Source organism: Falco naumanni, chromosome 6, assembly GCF_017639655.2.
Source record: "Falco naumanni isolate bFalNau1 chromosome 6, bFalNau1.pat, whole genome shotgun sequence".
Classification (NCBI taxonomy): Eukaryota; Metazoa; Chordata; class Aves; order Falconiformes; family Falconidae; genus Falco; species Falco naumanni.
Genome location: NC_054059.1, coordinates 67710158 through 67727818, shown reverse-complemented (window position 1 = coordinate 67727818; position 17661 = coordinate 67710158). Strand labels below are relative to the sequence as shown.

Sequence of the window (17661 nt, the reverse complement as noted above, 5' to 3'; positions counted from 1 at the left end):
AGTTATTCCTGAGTAATAACACAGGCATAAATTGAGTGATGCTCAAGTCAGAGCTTCATCTAGCTCCACATGTTTACTAACCTATAAGTAATTATGGAATCATAGAATAGTTTGGGTTGGAAGGGACCTTTAAAGGTCATCCAGGCATGCCCCCCTGTAATAAGCAGGGGCATCTTCAACCAGATCAGGTTGCTCAGAGCCCCATCCAGCCTGGCCCTGAATGTTTCCAGGGATGGGGCATTCTACCACCTCTCTGGGCAACCTGTTCCAGTGTTTCACCACCCTCACTGTAAAAAATGTCCTCCTTACATCTGATCTGAATCAACTCACTTTTAGTTTAAAACCATTACCCCTTGTCCTATTGCAACAGGCCCTACTAAAACATCTGTCCCCATCTTTCTTATAAGCCCCCTTTAGGTCCTGGCAGGCTGCAATAAAGTCCCCCCAGAGCTTTCTCTTCTCCAGGCTGAACAACTCCAACTCTCTCATGACTAGCTATGTACAACATTGCAAAAGCTTGCATTATTTCACTGACAGTCTGCAGCTTATACAGCTCTCCCAAAACACATTGGTTTATGAGTCACACACCAGAGTGTATTTTACAGTACGTTTTAGAAGTGCTGTCAAGATTAAAAAAAACAGAGGTGGAGAATGGTTGCTGTCTCGCTTCCAGTCCTTTTGTGGGTACTTATATTATTGTAGATAAATACATCCTGAATTCTACAGCTGAAATGTTCTGCTAGTTATGACTCAAACAGATGCTGGAAAACTGGAAACAATTTTTAAAGTGACTCAAATCCCAAAAAGCACAGTAGCAAAAGCTAAACAAGATTAGCTAAGGGTATGTTCAGATATTGACTCAGACATGTTCTACTAGAGATTTCTGATAGTAAATGATTCCAGCAGAGAAAAGCATCACACAGGATTGTTGTTGGAAACGAGGCTGAAACCAAGGCATGCACCAGTCACAAAGAAGAAAAAAATCACCAAAGTATGTAATGAAGCACTCATAACTCCAGAGCAGATACCTTTTAAGCAGTATATGCGCTATAGTTTAAATACAATACTTAAGCTTGATAGAGAAATTGGGTGGGCAAGACTTCTTGGTATTATTTTGAAGGTGAAGACGATCATACTAGTTTATTAAATGTTGACCCTATTTAAGTTAAAGCAAGTTTTCTTGAATGTATGGGGCAAGCCCGTACATTCAAGAAAACCAAGGAAAGCATTAATTGATGGTTTATATTATGTCTAAGTCTATAATAACATCTCTTTTATGTTTCTAAGACTATAATCTTTTTATGTTTGTAGATTGTTAACACATAAATCATCAATTCTAAACTTCATATCGGTCCAACACATGTTACAGCATGAGAAATGTATAAATTCTTACTATTTTATCAGAATAAGAGATGGGCAGCTATTTTGAAATCACCTGTTAGAAATCAGAGTAAAGTTTTCAGAGTAGCTCAGCTGAGTGAAGTGGAGCGGTGATCGCAAGGCACAGCCTAAGCAACAACATCCACGGGAGATGACACACTTCTTACCCACCTCAGACATCGCCGACAAATAAGACATCATATTAATCACAGCGCTGGAGTTACATGAGAATAGCTGTGCTGAGCCCTACCAAGGGGTCAAGTAGCCTGCTACCCTGTCCTTTAACTATGAAAAGTATAGGAAGAGGGCACACACAGCTGTACATCCTTACTACACACTGCCAGCCTCTGGCACTTTGTGCCTTAGTTATTTTCTGGGCCGGTCTTTTAATAACCGTCAATGAACTCTGCTTACACTTCTTCAATTCTCTTTTGACCAAGACAAAGTAGCTTTGTGACTCGGGGACTTCACACAGTAATACATACAGAATACACTGCATGGAAGAGTTACCAGAATGATTTGGGGATTATCACATTGCATGCTATGGTATTTATGTTTGGCAGATTTTCCTCTCCAAGAAAGGGATGGAGCTAAAAGCAACACTCATACATTATCTGCCCTACATTGAAGGTCCTTCAAACAGGTAATTTCATATCACTTCTAATAGCTTTCTTATATATACTGCATGATTATCTTTCAAGCATAAGGTTGTATCATTATTTTAAGTCTTCCAGCAACAACTCCCAAGATCTAAATTCATACCTATACCCACTCATACACAAACACACAATGGCTGTCCTACCAAACAGTCCAGCAATTTTAAAATATTAAAAATGTGATCTACCTCCAGATGCATCAGGCAGCAATACAGTCTCATAAAATAGTAATGCTTCTTACTTTTTTGATTACTGGCCGGTATCAGGCATAGCAGCAGGAAGGTGAGTTAGCAAAGACATTCAGACACTTCTCCCCAAAGGCACAGTGACCTCAAGGGTCGAAACCAACTCTCTCTTACTGAAGCACGAGTTGGTGCTCCCGTACACCATTAAACCACCACAGAACTAGGGAGAGAATAACCTTTTAAATCAATTTCATAGGCACAGAAAAGTGACTCTGGAAGCTAAACATGGATGTTTCAGTTAAAAATTGTATTTATTGCTGCGGCTGTTTCTTAGTTTCTTCCTAAAAAACCTAGCAAAAAAGAATATTGTAAAACAAAGTCCAATGGTTTGGCAGTTGATTGATTAACAGTATTTATTGTACATGTCACGAATGGCACTGACACTGTGGAAGCCTAGGTCCTATAGCATCACATTCTATCAGAAACACTACACAATCATTTCCCTAAGCTGTATTTGCAGCAGTTACAACTGCTTTACTTTTCTAATGCCAGTAATTACATTTGTTTGTTTTCATGTAATTCCTCTTTAGGACAGTCAGAGAGAAACTAATCATTCATGGAACAGAATTTGTTGTTTTCTTTTGTTTGTTTTTTAGGAATCTTGCTTTGTATTTCGAAGTCTTTCATTTCTTTAAAAAACAAACTCTACAATTGGCCTCAGTCTTTTTCTGCAATATTCTTCATGTTAATTGTGATAATGTTCATGTAGCATAAATATGAACGTTACAAGCAAGTTGCTATAGTTTGGAGACAACTTACTTGTTTTCATTAACTATACTGACTATACTTCATTATGGCAAATAATCTTGAGAAAATATAATTACAAATATCATGAGTTTGGTTTTTTTGAAACACAACACAGAGGCTACCGTAATTACAATAAAACTTCAGCCTGTTATGGTTTGTTTTCCTCCAAAAATAAGGAGATGATCAACAAAAGAATTAACAGAAACTAAACATATTGCACAAACTGTCAAAATGCAGAAGCCAACCCAGTGGCTCAAGAGAGGAAAAATTCAAGCTACTCCAATGAAAGTAAATGGCACTTGTCAGTCAAATCTGGCTTGACTGGGTCTCGCTCTGCTTCATCTTTCTGCTCTTCTGCTTCACCACTTTGCATTTCCCTTCATTGCTTGGGGAATGGCTGCAGCAGAGTTTCCCTTCCTAGGGCTGTGTGTGGAAGGAGCTGCAGTTTGTAACCCCCGCGGGCTTGCGGCGGGGGGACCCTCTCTGCAGGCGGTGGGAGGGCTGCACCGGGGGTGTCTCTGGCAATGAAACGTGGTAGAAGTTTGGTAACCGAATGTCATACCTAAAGCCTTTCCCCACCTGCACTCTGTCATTCAAGGCATACAGTTTTTCAGCAATGTCACTCCCAATTAAAATTGAGAACAGGCGGGAGATGAAACGGTGTTTAGCAAACAGCAGATACAGCTTCTTTCTCCTCCAGGCCACGTACCGACAATCTGTCTCTGCTGTAAGCGTTACCTATAGAATAGAAAATTAAAATTAGCCAGGTGATAAGGCAGTGATATTGCTGCTGCTGCCCTTGTTCAGAAAACACACACACACACACACCCAGCAGGCACGCAGGCTGTGTCTGTAATGTACACTTCGTGTCTTTGCACCTACTGCAATTAAAGCCATTTAATCCAGCCAGAGGGCTCTGGCTGACAGAGGTCTACTGTAGGAAAAAGACGAGAGAAGGGTGTCTGGGAATGGACCAAACAATCGTGTCTTGTTGGCCTCAGTGACTGTCTGCCTATGCCCACTTTGAACGACAGCCCCAGCCCCACACTCCCCGCTTTGCTCTCGGCAGCCCCAGCTAGAAAGGCAGGTCTAAAGAAAGCTCTCCCAAATGCCATTTGCTCTTGTGACATGCGACATCAGATCCCACACCAGCTAGTGAGTCAGTCAAGGGACAGCAGTGGGAGGGCTCTCAGATCACAGGGGGCAGCTCCAACAAACACTGTCCCATGCTGTCCCCCCATGCAAGCTGTATCACAGGCACAGCCCAGGCTCTCAGGTCACCTCCCGTAGGGAAGGCTCTTCAGCACCAACTTCCACCCACCTCCTGCAAACCTCATTTCTCAGGGCTGGGTTTTAGCAGAGCCAAAGAGTGCAAACAGAGGCTGCCTCCCAAATTAGCTTTAAGAAAAAACTCATTTCTTGTCACAACAAGATGCAAACAGAAAGGATATACAAACAGCATAACCAGTCCAGTGGGTAAAGAGGACTTCCCTCCCCAAATTAATGGAATGCCACTTGTTTGTACAATTTCACAAATGAAACTCACAACTAAATGAACTTATTTCTAAACCAATCAGTACTTGAACCGTTTTCTGTAGCATTCAAAAAAACCCCTCCACTTTTACCTGGAAAATTCCCTCTTCTGTGGGCCTCAGCGAATCCCATTCAGGAGAATCCAGAAACTGAAGAGGAAAAATATAATGCAGAAACTCCCCATCAACTGTCACTCTGATCCTACAAAGAGAAGATGTGTTAATTTGTTAGTACTACCTGCACAGCAGCAATGACTGCAACAAGGATGTGTTATTTCTACCATGTGAGGAGTTTATAGCTTTGAGGGCATAAGAAAGCAATCAACGGGCAACAGTATCCTAATTACATTTTTGAACCCAACTTGATCAGGCCAGTTGAAAGAGAATACAAGATGATAATCATGCAACTGAAATGGAAATCTTTCCAGGCCTTATTCAAGTCATATTACTCTCTTTGGGACAAGTCTCTGCGGTGACGGGCAAGCTTTGTCATGAAAAGGCCAGCATGCACTGGAGAGACTAATGCACATAACGCTGTTTGCCTGACTTACTTGAAAACCATGGGATGTACTTCTAGGTTTGGTAAATACGCATTTTAGAGGTAACAAAGTGGAAAAAGCAGGGTGTGGAAAGCCAGGGTTCCTCACAGCATGCCTTACGTAGGGATCTCTCAAGTATTTAACAGGAATTACATGGCCACAGGACTGTCTCTGGAGCCAGAACAACATGGAGGCACAGGATCTCTGCGTGAATGCTTCGGGCCTTCTGCAGATACCAAAGAAAAACTTCCTTTCTACTTTTAAAATCATATTTAAGTTTGAAGGCACACAAGAAGAAAGTGTATACTTAAACTTTATGAGCTAAAAAAACCAAACAAAAAAAGCAAGCAAGCTGTAGGAGTCCCCTTTTTACATCTGCTCTGCACTGAGATTAATGCTTCTTACAAAATCAGAAGCAGCAGCCCTATACCACACCAAGGAGGGTTATCAGGTACTCCCTGCATGATTATTAACTGGCTGGGCACGTAGGATGGACACCTCTCCTTCAGTATGGCTATGACCAAAAGCAACCTTCATGTGCTACTTTCTAGATAGGTCCCAAGAATGCTCTGAACCAGGGTATCACTGAGGACAGCTACCTAAAATCCATATTGTTCACTGCAAGTAGTCCTAAGTCAGCTGGGTTTCAAGCTGCCTACAAATTCCACCTGTCCACACAGCAGGCTGTCAAAATGCACCTACAAAGCATCCCATCAAAGACAGACCACGGCCGTCATCTCTGGGTATCCCCATCTACTCTTGTGATGCTCCAGTACTGTATGCCACTTTGTACATGGTACAAACACTAGTATTGCCCTTCAGGAGAACATCAGCAAGGTTGCCAGAAAGGTCTCCAGTCAGCAGGGAGTACAAGCAGCTGGATTTATTGCCTCAGGGTATAACTAAGTGCCACAGTATACAGTAACTGTGGACTCAGTTCTGCAAATCTTGATATGGTTTGGCTATGTTCTTTTGTAATGGAAGGGCACTTTTAGGCCTTCAGCTCTCCCTTACTCCCTCTCTTCACCCACCCCCAGAAAGCAACAAAACTCAATCTGTATCAAAGTCAAGACCTCTACTAAACAGTTTATCTCAGTGTATTCAGCTTCATAACTACCTTTTAGGCCTGTTTCAGATGATACTAGCAAAGAAAAATAAGAAAGATGCTGTGTTCATCAGCTAGGCAGCAGGTAGCTAGCAAACTGCAGCCTGAAGCACACATTTGTTCCCCTTATCTGCCTAACCTGTTAGACTGCTATGATACAGTGGTCTGGAAAAGAATGACTTAAAATCCTTTTCTTTATGCTATTACAGATTTTGTGCTTGGTAGTTTTATGCTAGTGCTGTCCGAGCCGAGTGTATTTAGCCTATTAATATTTATATTACTTGCATTAATATTTAATCTGTTGTACTGGAAAACGAACAAACAATACACAAATCAGGCTTTTTTTTTTTGCTTTCATTTTCAAGAGGGAGGAAAAAGTAAAGATATTTGCAGAAGTCTGAACAAACAGATACAAACCTGCCTGACACAAGCAAGGACAATTTATCAATAGGTGTTTTGCCCTGCATGGCATAACAGTGTTCCTTCTCCAGGGTAACCACTTCTGCATCGCAGCACAAGACAATCTTCCTGTAGACAGTCAAGGAAATTCCCAGAGGCTGGAAGAGCGCGCTGTAGAGTTCCTGGAATTCTCTGTCAAAGGAAACACTCCGAACTTGGTAGGTAACGTAAATGAACTGAACGAAGCATATAGCAAACAGTATAAAATTCCAGGAGAATATATCAGCAGCACAGACATCCAGCCAAGCCCAAACAGAAGAGCAGAGAAAGCCCAATCCAAGCAAGCTGAAGACATAGAGAAGCCCAAAGAATCCACTTCCACCCATGAAGCCCACAACAAAGAGAATACTGGCTAGGTGGTAGATAGATCCCTCTGCCTCTTGCTTCCAGGTGGTACACGTTGGATGTGCATATATCAAACTTTCCCAAAAACTTGCATTTTCTCCCATGGCTGGAATAATTTTTTGATTCAGCTGAATCTTGGCAATTTTTATTTATTAAAAGCTGCTAGCGGGGTCCTTTGCTTTTCCATTCTTGTAAACTCTGCTCAATGATAACATAATGTCAGCGTCTCTTTTGGCAGTAAAGCTGCGCTTAGGAATTCCAGCAACTAGGAAGCTAACGTTCTCAGAAGGCAATGCTGTTTCTTATCAGTTCATGCATTGTTTTGACTTTGGCCAGGCCATCTGTAGCTTCATCTGATCTGGACAAACAAAGAAAAGATGAATTACTTATAAAATCATTTTAATGAATTAAACTCTATCAAAGCTTCTGCATTACAGTCTTCTAATTCCCCTTGTAGCCCTGTGATTCTAGAATCAAACCTTAATATTCATAGAATTGAAGATCTTGTTTCTGTATCTACGAACCCTGTAGCAACTGTCAGATCACCATTGAATCCACATAAACCTGAACATTGCATCCACAACATCCTGTGACAAGCCCTTCCACAGCCTAACTGCTGAGAACATCGTTGCATTTGTTGGTCCTGAACCTCCTGCCTGCAAGGCTCGTTTAATGCCCTTCCAAACTCTTAGACAAGAAGCAACAGGAAGCTCTTGCTCCTTGTTCATCTCCTCATTCTCACTCTAGATTTCGGTCAAACCACTCTCGTTAATGAGCTGAGCAAGGCTGCTCTCTGTCCCCAGAGACAACAAACTACATCCCCAAACACCACGCTAAGGGAAACCCAAATATCACGGGAGATTGTCTTTTCTACTCCAAGGATGACAGACAAAAAGCTGTCATGTGTAAGAAAGACTACAAAACTTAATGGCAGCTTTATACAGATTATGTTATTAGAACATAAGTAAGTAGTCCTGCAAAATACTTCTGAAAGGGCATTTTAAAAGCAATTTTATAACATTCAAAGTTCTACTTTGTAGAATTCCATGCCATGAACCACATTTTATTGTTCAGCATTATAAACCAATAACCACGCTATTTATTTCCGTATGACAATGTATTATTAAGAGTTAAGTAAAAAAATAAACCACACAACTGAAAAGCCCAAAATAAATTTTTAAAAAAAGAATAATCAAAACCAGCTTTCTACATCTGTCTTTTAAAGTAAAAATACATACTTCAGTGTAAGATTAGACATGGAAGAAACTGGAAAGCTGGAGTCTATCAGTAGTAATCAGGATTGAAACCCACCAAGATCTTTAACAGTCTCATTCTTTTCCTGATACAACATCAGGGAAGCCAAGAAATACCTTGCTATCTAAATTATTAGATTCTCTAGAGTATTAAAGGTAGTTTGGTTTGTTTTCCCCCCAAGAGCCATAGAAGTCAATACTTAAAGAGTACTGCTGGTGCAATGAAGCATCCAATATCATTCAGCAGGGCTTTCAGTGATGCATTTTTACAGTAACACATGTAAGAAATTAAATTAAGCAAAGTTGTATCACATTTCCTAGCTGCTACAGCTTTACTTTTTAAGTTTATTCAAGCCCAACATTAATTCCATGATTCAAAATCACTAATGCTAAATCAAGACATAAAATCCTAAACAACCGAGCAGCAGAGTTCACAAGAAAAGGTTAGGAGGAGAGCTCTCCCTCTGTGGGAGTGGTGATAGGGAAGTCACTGACCCATAAAAATATCACACCTAAAGAGCACAGAACCTCTCCAAATTAAGATGCTCTCTGTCCTACTGCAGTGAAAGAACCAGCATTACAAGAACGAGGTAGTTTGTAACTATAAGCTTTTCTGTTTGTCTCTTCTCTGGTACGGGATTCTCCTCAGATGCAGGATTTAACCCTTGGAGAATGGGAGATGAGAACTGTATCAGCTATGAATAAGTTACCCAGGCATGGTAAGCGCAGGAGGAATTTTAGGCAGTACTTCTGTGATCAAGGGCCGATATTTCTGAACCAAAAGAAAATAAAACTGGAACATAAAGTTCCCAGACCTTGTATTCTGAATCCAGTCAGCATTTCCACTGCACAGTCAAGAATCGGTGGCGAAAGTGTGGTTTGGTTTTTGGGGTTTTTTTAAGTAAGTTTAATGAGTTTCTAAGGTTTTTTTTTTTGTTGTTTTTTTTTTTAATAGACAATGGATAACTTTTTTTTGGATTATTGTTAATACTTCTATGCTATTGCCAACAATTTGCTCTGAGCAGTTCCCATGAAGACCCTAATTTCTACAAAAAATTCAGTTTTGAGTGGAACCATGACTGAGAAGTTACATGGGAACCTGTATGCATGCCACAGACAAAACCACCATGGATCTGTACTTTAATCCGCTTTCCATCACCAACCTCTTTTTGTCATGTAAAGTCACACGTTGCAACAATTTGACATAACTTTGCAATAATTTGACAAAATTTATGTTCAATTTCCAATTCGCCTATAGCATTCACAGTCTGCCCACACTACAGCTCATGGCATTGCTATAAAACATCTATTCATGACAACATGAATCAAATTAATTTAGAAAGAACATCACACTGCTAGGACACCGATAGAGAAGCCATCATACACAAAACCAAAGCCTTGGAAAAACTGTCCTGTATTTGTAACTGTTTATTTTTGGAATGGGACCCGTCTCCCAAAACCAATGTATACAAAATTACCACATATTTTGTAGTTCTGAACAGTGAGAACTTTTACTGTGCCAGAGCATCATCCAGGCTGCAGAGGGCCTCCCTCTACCTGGGCAAGAGGAAGGGCCAAGGAGGCAGGCCAGCACTAGCACAGAATACAGCCTCACCAACAGGACACTCTTCTGAGCGATGTAAAGTGCACAGGCCAAAACAAACCTTCTGGAAGTAATGATAAGCCCTGCTACTAAATGGAACTGGTTTCTCAGGGCTACAGTGAAGAGCGAGCATGCTTGCTGTCAGTGAACCGCAGGAAGAAAGAAAGGATTCACCTCTTTTTAATTAAGAAAGATTAAAAGATTTGGGAGCTAAAAAATGTTGGGTTTTTTATGAAGTATTAAATACAGCACAGGAAATAGCATGTATGGGCCTAAGTACAGTAAAATTTCTAATTTTGATTGGTATTTAGTGCTAGATAAGGCCTTTCACATTTTTCTTTATAGTTCCTTCAAGTCCAGACTTTAAGCTCTTGAGGGCTTCAGAACAGTCGCTCTAATTCAGCCATTCATCTACTGCATGAGGGACTGGGGGGAGAAAAAACCCCCAATTCAAAAAACCAAGTATCTGTGGTACCAACTGTGAGTCATCTTCCACTGAAGATCAGCCTACAAAGTGCCCAAAGTAGTATAAAATTACCCAAATTTGTATGCACTCAAAGGGGACACCATCCTTTCACTGAGATGCTTTGGCACTCCTACCTACCAGGACAGGGAACGTGCCAGCTGATGTGGCCTTGTCTGATGTCCTGTGTCAGTCGTCCTGGCTCTGGTGAACAGTTATCACTACAGGTTCGTTTGTTGGTGGTGATAAGGCAAGCTTCAGCAGGAAATTGCATTTAAAGCAGGTATCCCAGATTATAAGCCTGAAGAACTTAGTATCTTCCCCAAGTAAATGCTGAATACTTTCTACTCTGTCCCCTGTCTCTGGAGAAGGAGGGCCATGCACAAGCAGGGTCTCTGCTATATGACTACTGTATTCAGAATAACACAACGTTGACATCTGTAGGCTGTCAGAGCCAGAGGTCCATGGAAGAGGTCTCCTCCCAGCTCAGGAAGGAGACATGCCCTGCCAACACAGGCTGAATTACTGAGGTGCTTTTGAGTGTTTTGCTCCACCACACATCCCACCCTTTCCAGCAGGAGCAGATCAAGTGCTGGGAAAAATCAGCTCAGACTCGAGATACGAGCAATACACCACGGCATGGACTTGTTTAAAACAACCAACAGCAATGCTGAAAAGGTCTCAGCTGCCATCAGAAAGTGTTAATGAGTTTGCTGGAGCTTTAAAGAAGTAAATGGAGCATTTCACTTATACCCTCCAAAATAAATACCTGCCAGCAACTTACAACTTCATAGAATACATATACTAAAATGGTCAGAACAGAATGAATGTATATTGTAATTTAAATGCACATAGTACAACTTCCCCCTCGGCGAATGGGCATTTTCTCCATACACTGTAGAATTCAACAATTCAACAATCATGTACATTTTTAATTTGCTTAAGAACTGCGTACTTTACCTTATTTTTGTCACTGATGACTCCAATTCAACTCTGAGAAGCTTTCAGTGTTAGTCACTCTGTCTAGATCACAATAATTTCTGCAAACAATAAACCCTAAACGCCTTGAGGCCACCAGCAGTTCTCTCTTCAGTCTTTTTAATTCAGTCAAAAGTAAAGCTATTCAGAGTTCAAATCTGAAAGAATCTCCATTCTTTAGTTGTCTTATCCCAAGTATTCAGCCAGAAATCCCTCGGCACTTTCACACTATACATGTTGACAGGCCGTAGAAGCCGTACATGCTGATCGTGTAACCAGCCTGCATGAATTGTTTACTACAAGCCTGGAAGCAAAAGGGAAGATTTTCCTTTACAGCATATATGCTTTCATGTACAAAATGAGATTATGCTGGATTTAGCAGGATTTGTCTCACTGGTTTTAGCCATCTACAGTGTAGATGCTTACACATGAGCTAGAGGCCACAGCCTGGCTTGGCAGTCAGCAAAGCTGCTCCACCAACTCCACCGGGAACCAAGAGGTCCCCAAGCCAAGGGGGGCCCTGGCAGCCTCGATGCCCCCTGCTTCCAGAGGGACGAGCTTTGAGCACCCCAGCTGCTAAGTTACATCTGGTCTGGCCATCATTTAGGTGTATAAAAGGAAGCTTCTCCTTAATTTTAGGAAGTACTTCCTCTAACGTGCAATGCAAATGCACACACCAATTAACGCACTCCTTCCCTCCATGGCCCCTGCACCTCTGAAATCCTCTCTCTGGCCCCCTCTTGACTCCTGTTGCTCTCAATGCTTGTTTATGTAGCACACATTCCCCAAGCTACTTTCCTTCTGCGGTTGTTCACTTGGGATTAGATACCCAAATGGACTGAGACAGACAAACTCTTAACTGCAATGCTGTGTTTAATTCAGCACAGAGGAGCTATGCACCTGCAGAAAGGTATAGCTATGTGCCTATAGGCAAGTATAGGCAGACAAACAAGATAGTTCCAGCGATAAATGCTCCTTGAACCCATCCCAGGCTCAAAACATGCATGCCGCAACGAGGACAGTAACTAACACAAGCTAGCTTACCTTAAACATCTTGAGACTATATCCTAGAGAAAGCAGTAATTATAATACTGGAAAACACACGCTTTTCCTGAGAAAATGCAGCCTGCACAGTATAGAGAAGGCTACAGTAGCTTCATCACAGTCCATAACATCTATTCAGGAAGATGGAAGGAGGATGAGGAAGGACTACCCAATTCAAAAGACAAAGTTATCAAGATAATCAGTCACTATAAAATTAAATATATTCAGATTACAAAGACACACAAGCATACATAGCAAAGGTAATTAATTAATGGGATGGCTTTAAAGATTTTCTTTGCTGGGAATTAAGGCAGTCTGGATGCTGTCTGGTACCTAAAATAAATTTGGGTATGCAATTATTAAAAAATTAATCGGTTTACTACAGTTCTATTTTTTATTCTACAGGAAGTCAGATTAGATAATCACAATGATGTCTTCTGGACTTTTGCCTTGAGTTACTTAACACAAAAAAGTTGCATATACCTAGAAAGTTATGTAGCTGGTCTTCCTAATGAAATCTAGACAGCCATCTCAGATACCAACTAAGCAGCTCCTTTAGACAACAGAAAACATTGAAGACAGGTGTATCTCTGAAATTATTTCTCACAAAGACCTTCCAGAAGAAACCTTCATCCATGTAGAGACAGCATCCCTTCCTGCCAATGTTTTTCAAAGAAAGGGATGCTTTATCAGTGAATGCTAATGAAACACGTTTGCGTGATGAAACATGTTTGCAACCCCAGCAGCCAAGCCTCAGCACCCCGCTCCCTGGGTGAGTGTCCCCCCTGCAGAACAAAGAGCGACTGCAGCGTGGTTCTCCCTCCCTCAGCCTCCTTTCTGCACACATTGACAGCTTCAGCAAGAAGGGCAGTAAGTGACCAACCCACACGACTTAAAATTAATCACTTGGGGCACCCTCATGGAAGGGGGGGATGATGGATTTGCATTCCCTTGGGCTGAGGAAGGCATCCTGTGTCTCAGTGATGTCTCATCGCTGTTTCTCACCCCCTGGATCAATGTTCTGTGTGTAGGCTGTCACTTGGAATTATCTCAGGCCTTAGGAAAAGCAGTTAAACTGCACCCTTCCCAGTCCTTCCAGTACCCCCTGAGGCGTGCAGGCTGCAATTGCCGAACCAGACCCCTGCCCCCAGAGCATTCATGTGAAGCGACACCTCCTTGGAGGGCAATCCTTCTAGGAATGCTCAGAGCCACAAAACCAGCAGCTGGGACATGTCCGGCCATCAGTGGTGCTTCACTGCCTTCAGGGCAGCTCTGAGAAATAACCACCAGCCAAGCGGGACTTTTTGGGGTCAAAACCCTGCCCTGGTCAGGCAGAATTTAGGCTCCCACGTTCAAGGCTGTTCAGACAAGAACCCTCTTTGGTCAGCTGCTGCCTAACCCTGGAGACACCCCAATGCAACGTCTACGCTGAAGTCAAACAAGCCACCAACGGCATGAGGCTAGTCACCAGTTGTCCTCCTCACCAGGCTGGGCCTGACTCCTGTCTCCCTGCTGCAGCAGATGCAGAACTGCTTTCTCCAAAGCAGAGTGCTTTAATGGAAGCCTTTTCATGGGACTGTCAACTCATTGAGCTTGTTTGGCTGCAGCAGGCAGCTGGTTCTACTGACAATTTGCTCAAATCCCCACTAACCTTTTTAAGAAGTGGAAAAAAGCTGGGCAGGGGGAGGCATCAAGACAGAAAGAAAACCCACAGCAATACAGAATAGTTTAAGGTTCATTAGAAGCATTACATACAGTAAAGCTGCTATTATTTAGTCTTTAAATATTTAAGACCAGCTTACTATACACAGCTTACAGTACTTGAACGATTCCTCATTTATCACTGTAAAATACAAAATGCAATCCTCTGTGGTTGCAAAGCCAATACTGAAGATGCTATCTATTTTACCATCGAGAAAGTACCTGATATGAAAAAAAAAATACATTGCACATTTTCTTCAAATTTGAATCAGAACTGATGAACCATTAACTACACGTGGTCTTCCTGCCAAACTAGAAGAACAATCCCCTCCCTCCTTTTATTAAGGTCTTTTGCTTCTAGAAAACATGAATATGGAATGACAGAGATTTTAAGCCAACTATGGATTGCTAGCACTTGGGTAAATTTGAGCAAGGCTCTTGTATATTGAACAGTATTGGCCAAATAGTAATTCAGGGGGTCTGCTTTATTGTGTTTTATAATAAAAATTGCAAAGTGAAGCACAAGTTCAAGCTTTCCTACAGCTCAACTTTTAAATTAATAATAGAGAAAGCAGCTACAACCATATTTCACAGGTGCTTTAAAACCCTGTTAATGAACTACAACTCAACTCCGCAGAATTCAGCTTAAATGAGTTTGTATGGTGTAGTAGTGCTTTTGGAAAGGAACATATTCCCGTGAAACTAACCACCTGATGTGAACTTCATTTCCCAAAAAAAGAAATAAACAGAGAGGCTTGGTTCATGTCATGGTTTAACCCTGGCTGGCAACTAAGCACCACACAGCTGCTTGTTCTCTCCCTCCTGGTGGAATGGGGGAGAGAATTGGAAGGGTAAAAGGAGAAAACCCACGGGCTGAGATAAAGACAGTTCAATGGGTAAAGCAAAAGCCACATGGAAGCAAAGCAAAACAAGGAATCCATTCACCACTTCCCATCAGCAGGCAGGTGCTCAGCCATCTCCAGGAAAGCCGGGCTCCACCACGCATAAGTTACTTGGGAAGACAAACGCCATCACTCTGAACATCCCCCTTCCTTCTTAATTCCCCCAGCTTTATATGCTGAGCATGATGTTCTGTGGTCTGGGATATCCCTTTGGCCAGCTGGGTTCAGCTGTCCCAGCTGTGTCCCCTCCCAACTCCTTGTGCACCCCCAGCCCCCTCACTGGTGGGGGTGGGTGAGAAGCAGAAAAGGCCTTGGCTCTGTGTCAGTGCTGCTCAGCAAGAACAAAACATCTCTGTATTACCAACACTGTTTCCAGCACAAATCCAAAACGCAGCCCCATACTACCTACAATGAAGAAAATTAATGCTATCTCAGCCAAAACCAGCACAGATCATCACACTGTCCCTGCACGTACAACTGGATTACAGGGAAATAATGTCATGAGCCATGTGTTCAAACAGAAACATGAAATGCCACATTTATTTACCCTGGGAGCTCTAAACGTGAGTGAAAACACTGTGAAAAGTAGAGGATGCCCTACTGGAGCTGCTGAAATTGGTTATCTTTACTGGAGGGTTTGGGGTGAGAAGTACAGCTCTACTCCCTGCTTTACTGGAACGAGTGTCTCACAGCTTTACATACAAAGTGGAACCAGGCAGAAGCATGCACATGGCACTGGTTTAGCATCAGTTTCAGTAATTTTCCAGGAGATCCAGAACACTCTTAGCTTCAAATAACAAACCAAAGCTTTGTTCATTGTACAGTATGTGACTTCTGTTTGGGCAACAGCCGCATGCCCAATTACAGGTACTGTATCATCACCTGAAGACACTTTTTCGTAAAGCACTGGAACACACTAAAATGATAAAATAAAATCTCATCCCTGAAGAGTTTGCAGACTTAATAAAAGGATTAAATATAGCTTCAGCTAAGAACCCTTTTCTTGAATTCTTAATAAACTTTCTGTTCTCAACTTTCATCATAAAAGGTCTTCCTGCCACAAACTTTGCCTTCACAGTTACCTGTATCACAGTTCTGTTTCAGTGCCGATTCTCCTCACTACAAAACTTGCAGTATACTTGTTATATCGCAGGCAAGGCATTTCTTAAAAAGTTCACAATTTAAGCTACTTTATTATTTGGTGCCACACAGAACTTCATGGAAAGCCTGAACAGTGACAGTTCTGCATATGTGGAAACCATTTCTTGTTTTGCTGTGGTCAGTGAAGACATTTGTACTTGCATGGATGCAGTCATATTCCCATTAATCAACAGAGTGGCAAGAAGCCCTAGTTCTGGAAGAGACATTTCATCAACGACATCTTTATAACACTGCCAGGTGGTCCGTGATTCAGTATTACAGGAGATCAGCTATACAAAATGTTTGCCCATAAAGTGATTGGCAGCCTGAATGCACACAAAGCTTTGCAGAACAGCTGAAGAAAACGTGGTAAAATATTATAGTTTGGGAAAATATGCTCAGAAAAAAATATTATCGTTTGGGGAAAATAAGTGTTTCGTATCGCTCGTTCTATCTCAGCAAAGAATCAATCGCAAATGCAACACCAGATCTTCATTTCAGGGTTCACCTGCTCTTACCAGTTGTTGATGGGGAGGGAGAAGAACCAAGTAACGGCTGCCTACGAAGCACCCCCCAGTCGATGGAAGAGACCCCCGGACGGCTTTGTCAGGCGAGCTACCCCCGGGCCAGCCCCTGGGCGAGCGGGCGGCAGCTGCGCCCGAGGCGGCACCGGGCGCCGGGCGGGGCGAGGAAACGCACCCCCGCCGGTGCGGGACGGGGCGGCGCGCTCCAGACAGCCCCCGGCAGGGGGGCGCAGGGCGGCGCGTCCCGCTCCGTCGCCACGGGGCCACGGCAAAGCTTCCAACCGAGGCCGAGCCGCGGCGCTCCGGTTACCAGCGCCGGCCCCCACCGGCTCCCGGGGCGGGGAGCGCCCGGCCCGCCCGCCGCTACCGCCGGTCCCCGCCGCCCAGCCCTCGGGGCGGCAGCCCTCCTCCCCCGACGGCCGGTCCCCGCCGCTGCCCCTGGCCCGAAGCGGGTGTCCCCGCAGCGCAGCGAGGCGAGAGGCGGCCGCGGTTCCCCCTCATGCCCCGGCCCCGGGCAGAGCGGGGCGACGCTCCCCGCGCTGCCTGAGTGGCCAGCGCCGGCGGGGGGCGGGCGGAGGCAGCGCCGGGGCTTCAGCCCGCCCCGGCCCGGCCCGGCCCGGCCCCCGCCGTGCCCGCGCCGCTTACCTGCCCCGCGCCCCTGCCCGCGCCCTCGGAAAAGTTTCCCGGCCGCCCGGACGGGACGGGGACGGGCTCGCGCTGCCGCTCCTCGCCGCTCCCGGCACCGCGGCACCACGTCCCGCCACGGCCACCGCGCCGCCGCTGTGACTAAAATAGGCAGAAGCCGGCGGGAGGCTGCGGGCGGCGCCAGCGCCGGGGCCGGCACCGAGCGGCCGCAGCGCGCAGGCGCCTCCCGCCGGCCCCGGGGGGCTGCGGGCGGCGGGGCAGCCCCAGGCGAGCCGAGCTGGGCCCAGCCGAGCCGCGGCGGCCGAGCCCGGGGCAGTGGAGGCAGCGGGAGCTGCCGGCCGTCCCACCGCAGGGACGTTGGCCGCGCTCCTCGCTCCCCGGTAGCCGGTCCCGTCGCGGG

General features: G+C 44.1%; 1 protein-coding gene across 2 annotated transcripts; it reads right to left on the bottom strand.

The window, feature by feature from the left end:
- Positions 1–2357: 2357 nt before the first annotated feature.
- POPDC3 (popeye domain containing 3) lies at positions 2358–17451 on the bottom strand. 2 transcript variants are annotated; one of them, XM_040598990.1, is made up of 4 exons: positions 17262–17451; positions 6622–7366; positions 4654–4762; positions 2358–3766 (listed from the first exon to the last, which is right to left on the bottom strand). In XM_040598990.1, exons 2-4 carry the CDS (start codon positions 7110–7112, stop codon positions 3446–3448), a joined length of 921 nt encoding a protein of 306 aa, XP_040454924.1. In that variant the 5' UTR covers positions 7113–7366; positions 17262–17451; the 3' UTR covers positions 2358–3445. The 2 variants fall into 2 exon arrangements, with proteins under 2 accessions (XP_040454924.1, XP_040454925.1); XM_040598991.1 differs by lacking the exon at positions 17262–17451 and adding an exon at positions 16611–16753.
- Positions 17452–17661: the final 210 nt, after the last annotated feature.

Coding starts and splice junctions, on each gene's coding strand:
- POPDC3 (XM_040598990.1), bottom strand. CDS start 7,112: ATGGGAGAAAATGCAAGTTTTTGGGAAAGTTTGATATATGCACATCCA. Junction 4,763..6,621: donor TCCTTGCTTGTGTCAGGCAG/GTTTGTATCTGT, acceptor TTCTCTTTGTAG/GATCAGAGTGACAGTTGATG. Junction 3,767..4,653: donor CAGAAGAGGGAATTTTCCAG/GTAAAAGTGGAG, acceptor TCTATTCTATAG/GTAACGCTTACAGCAGAGAC.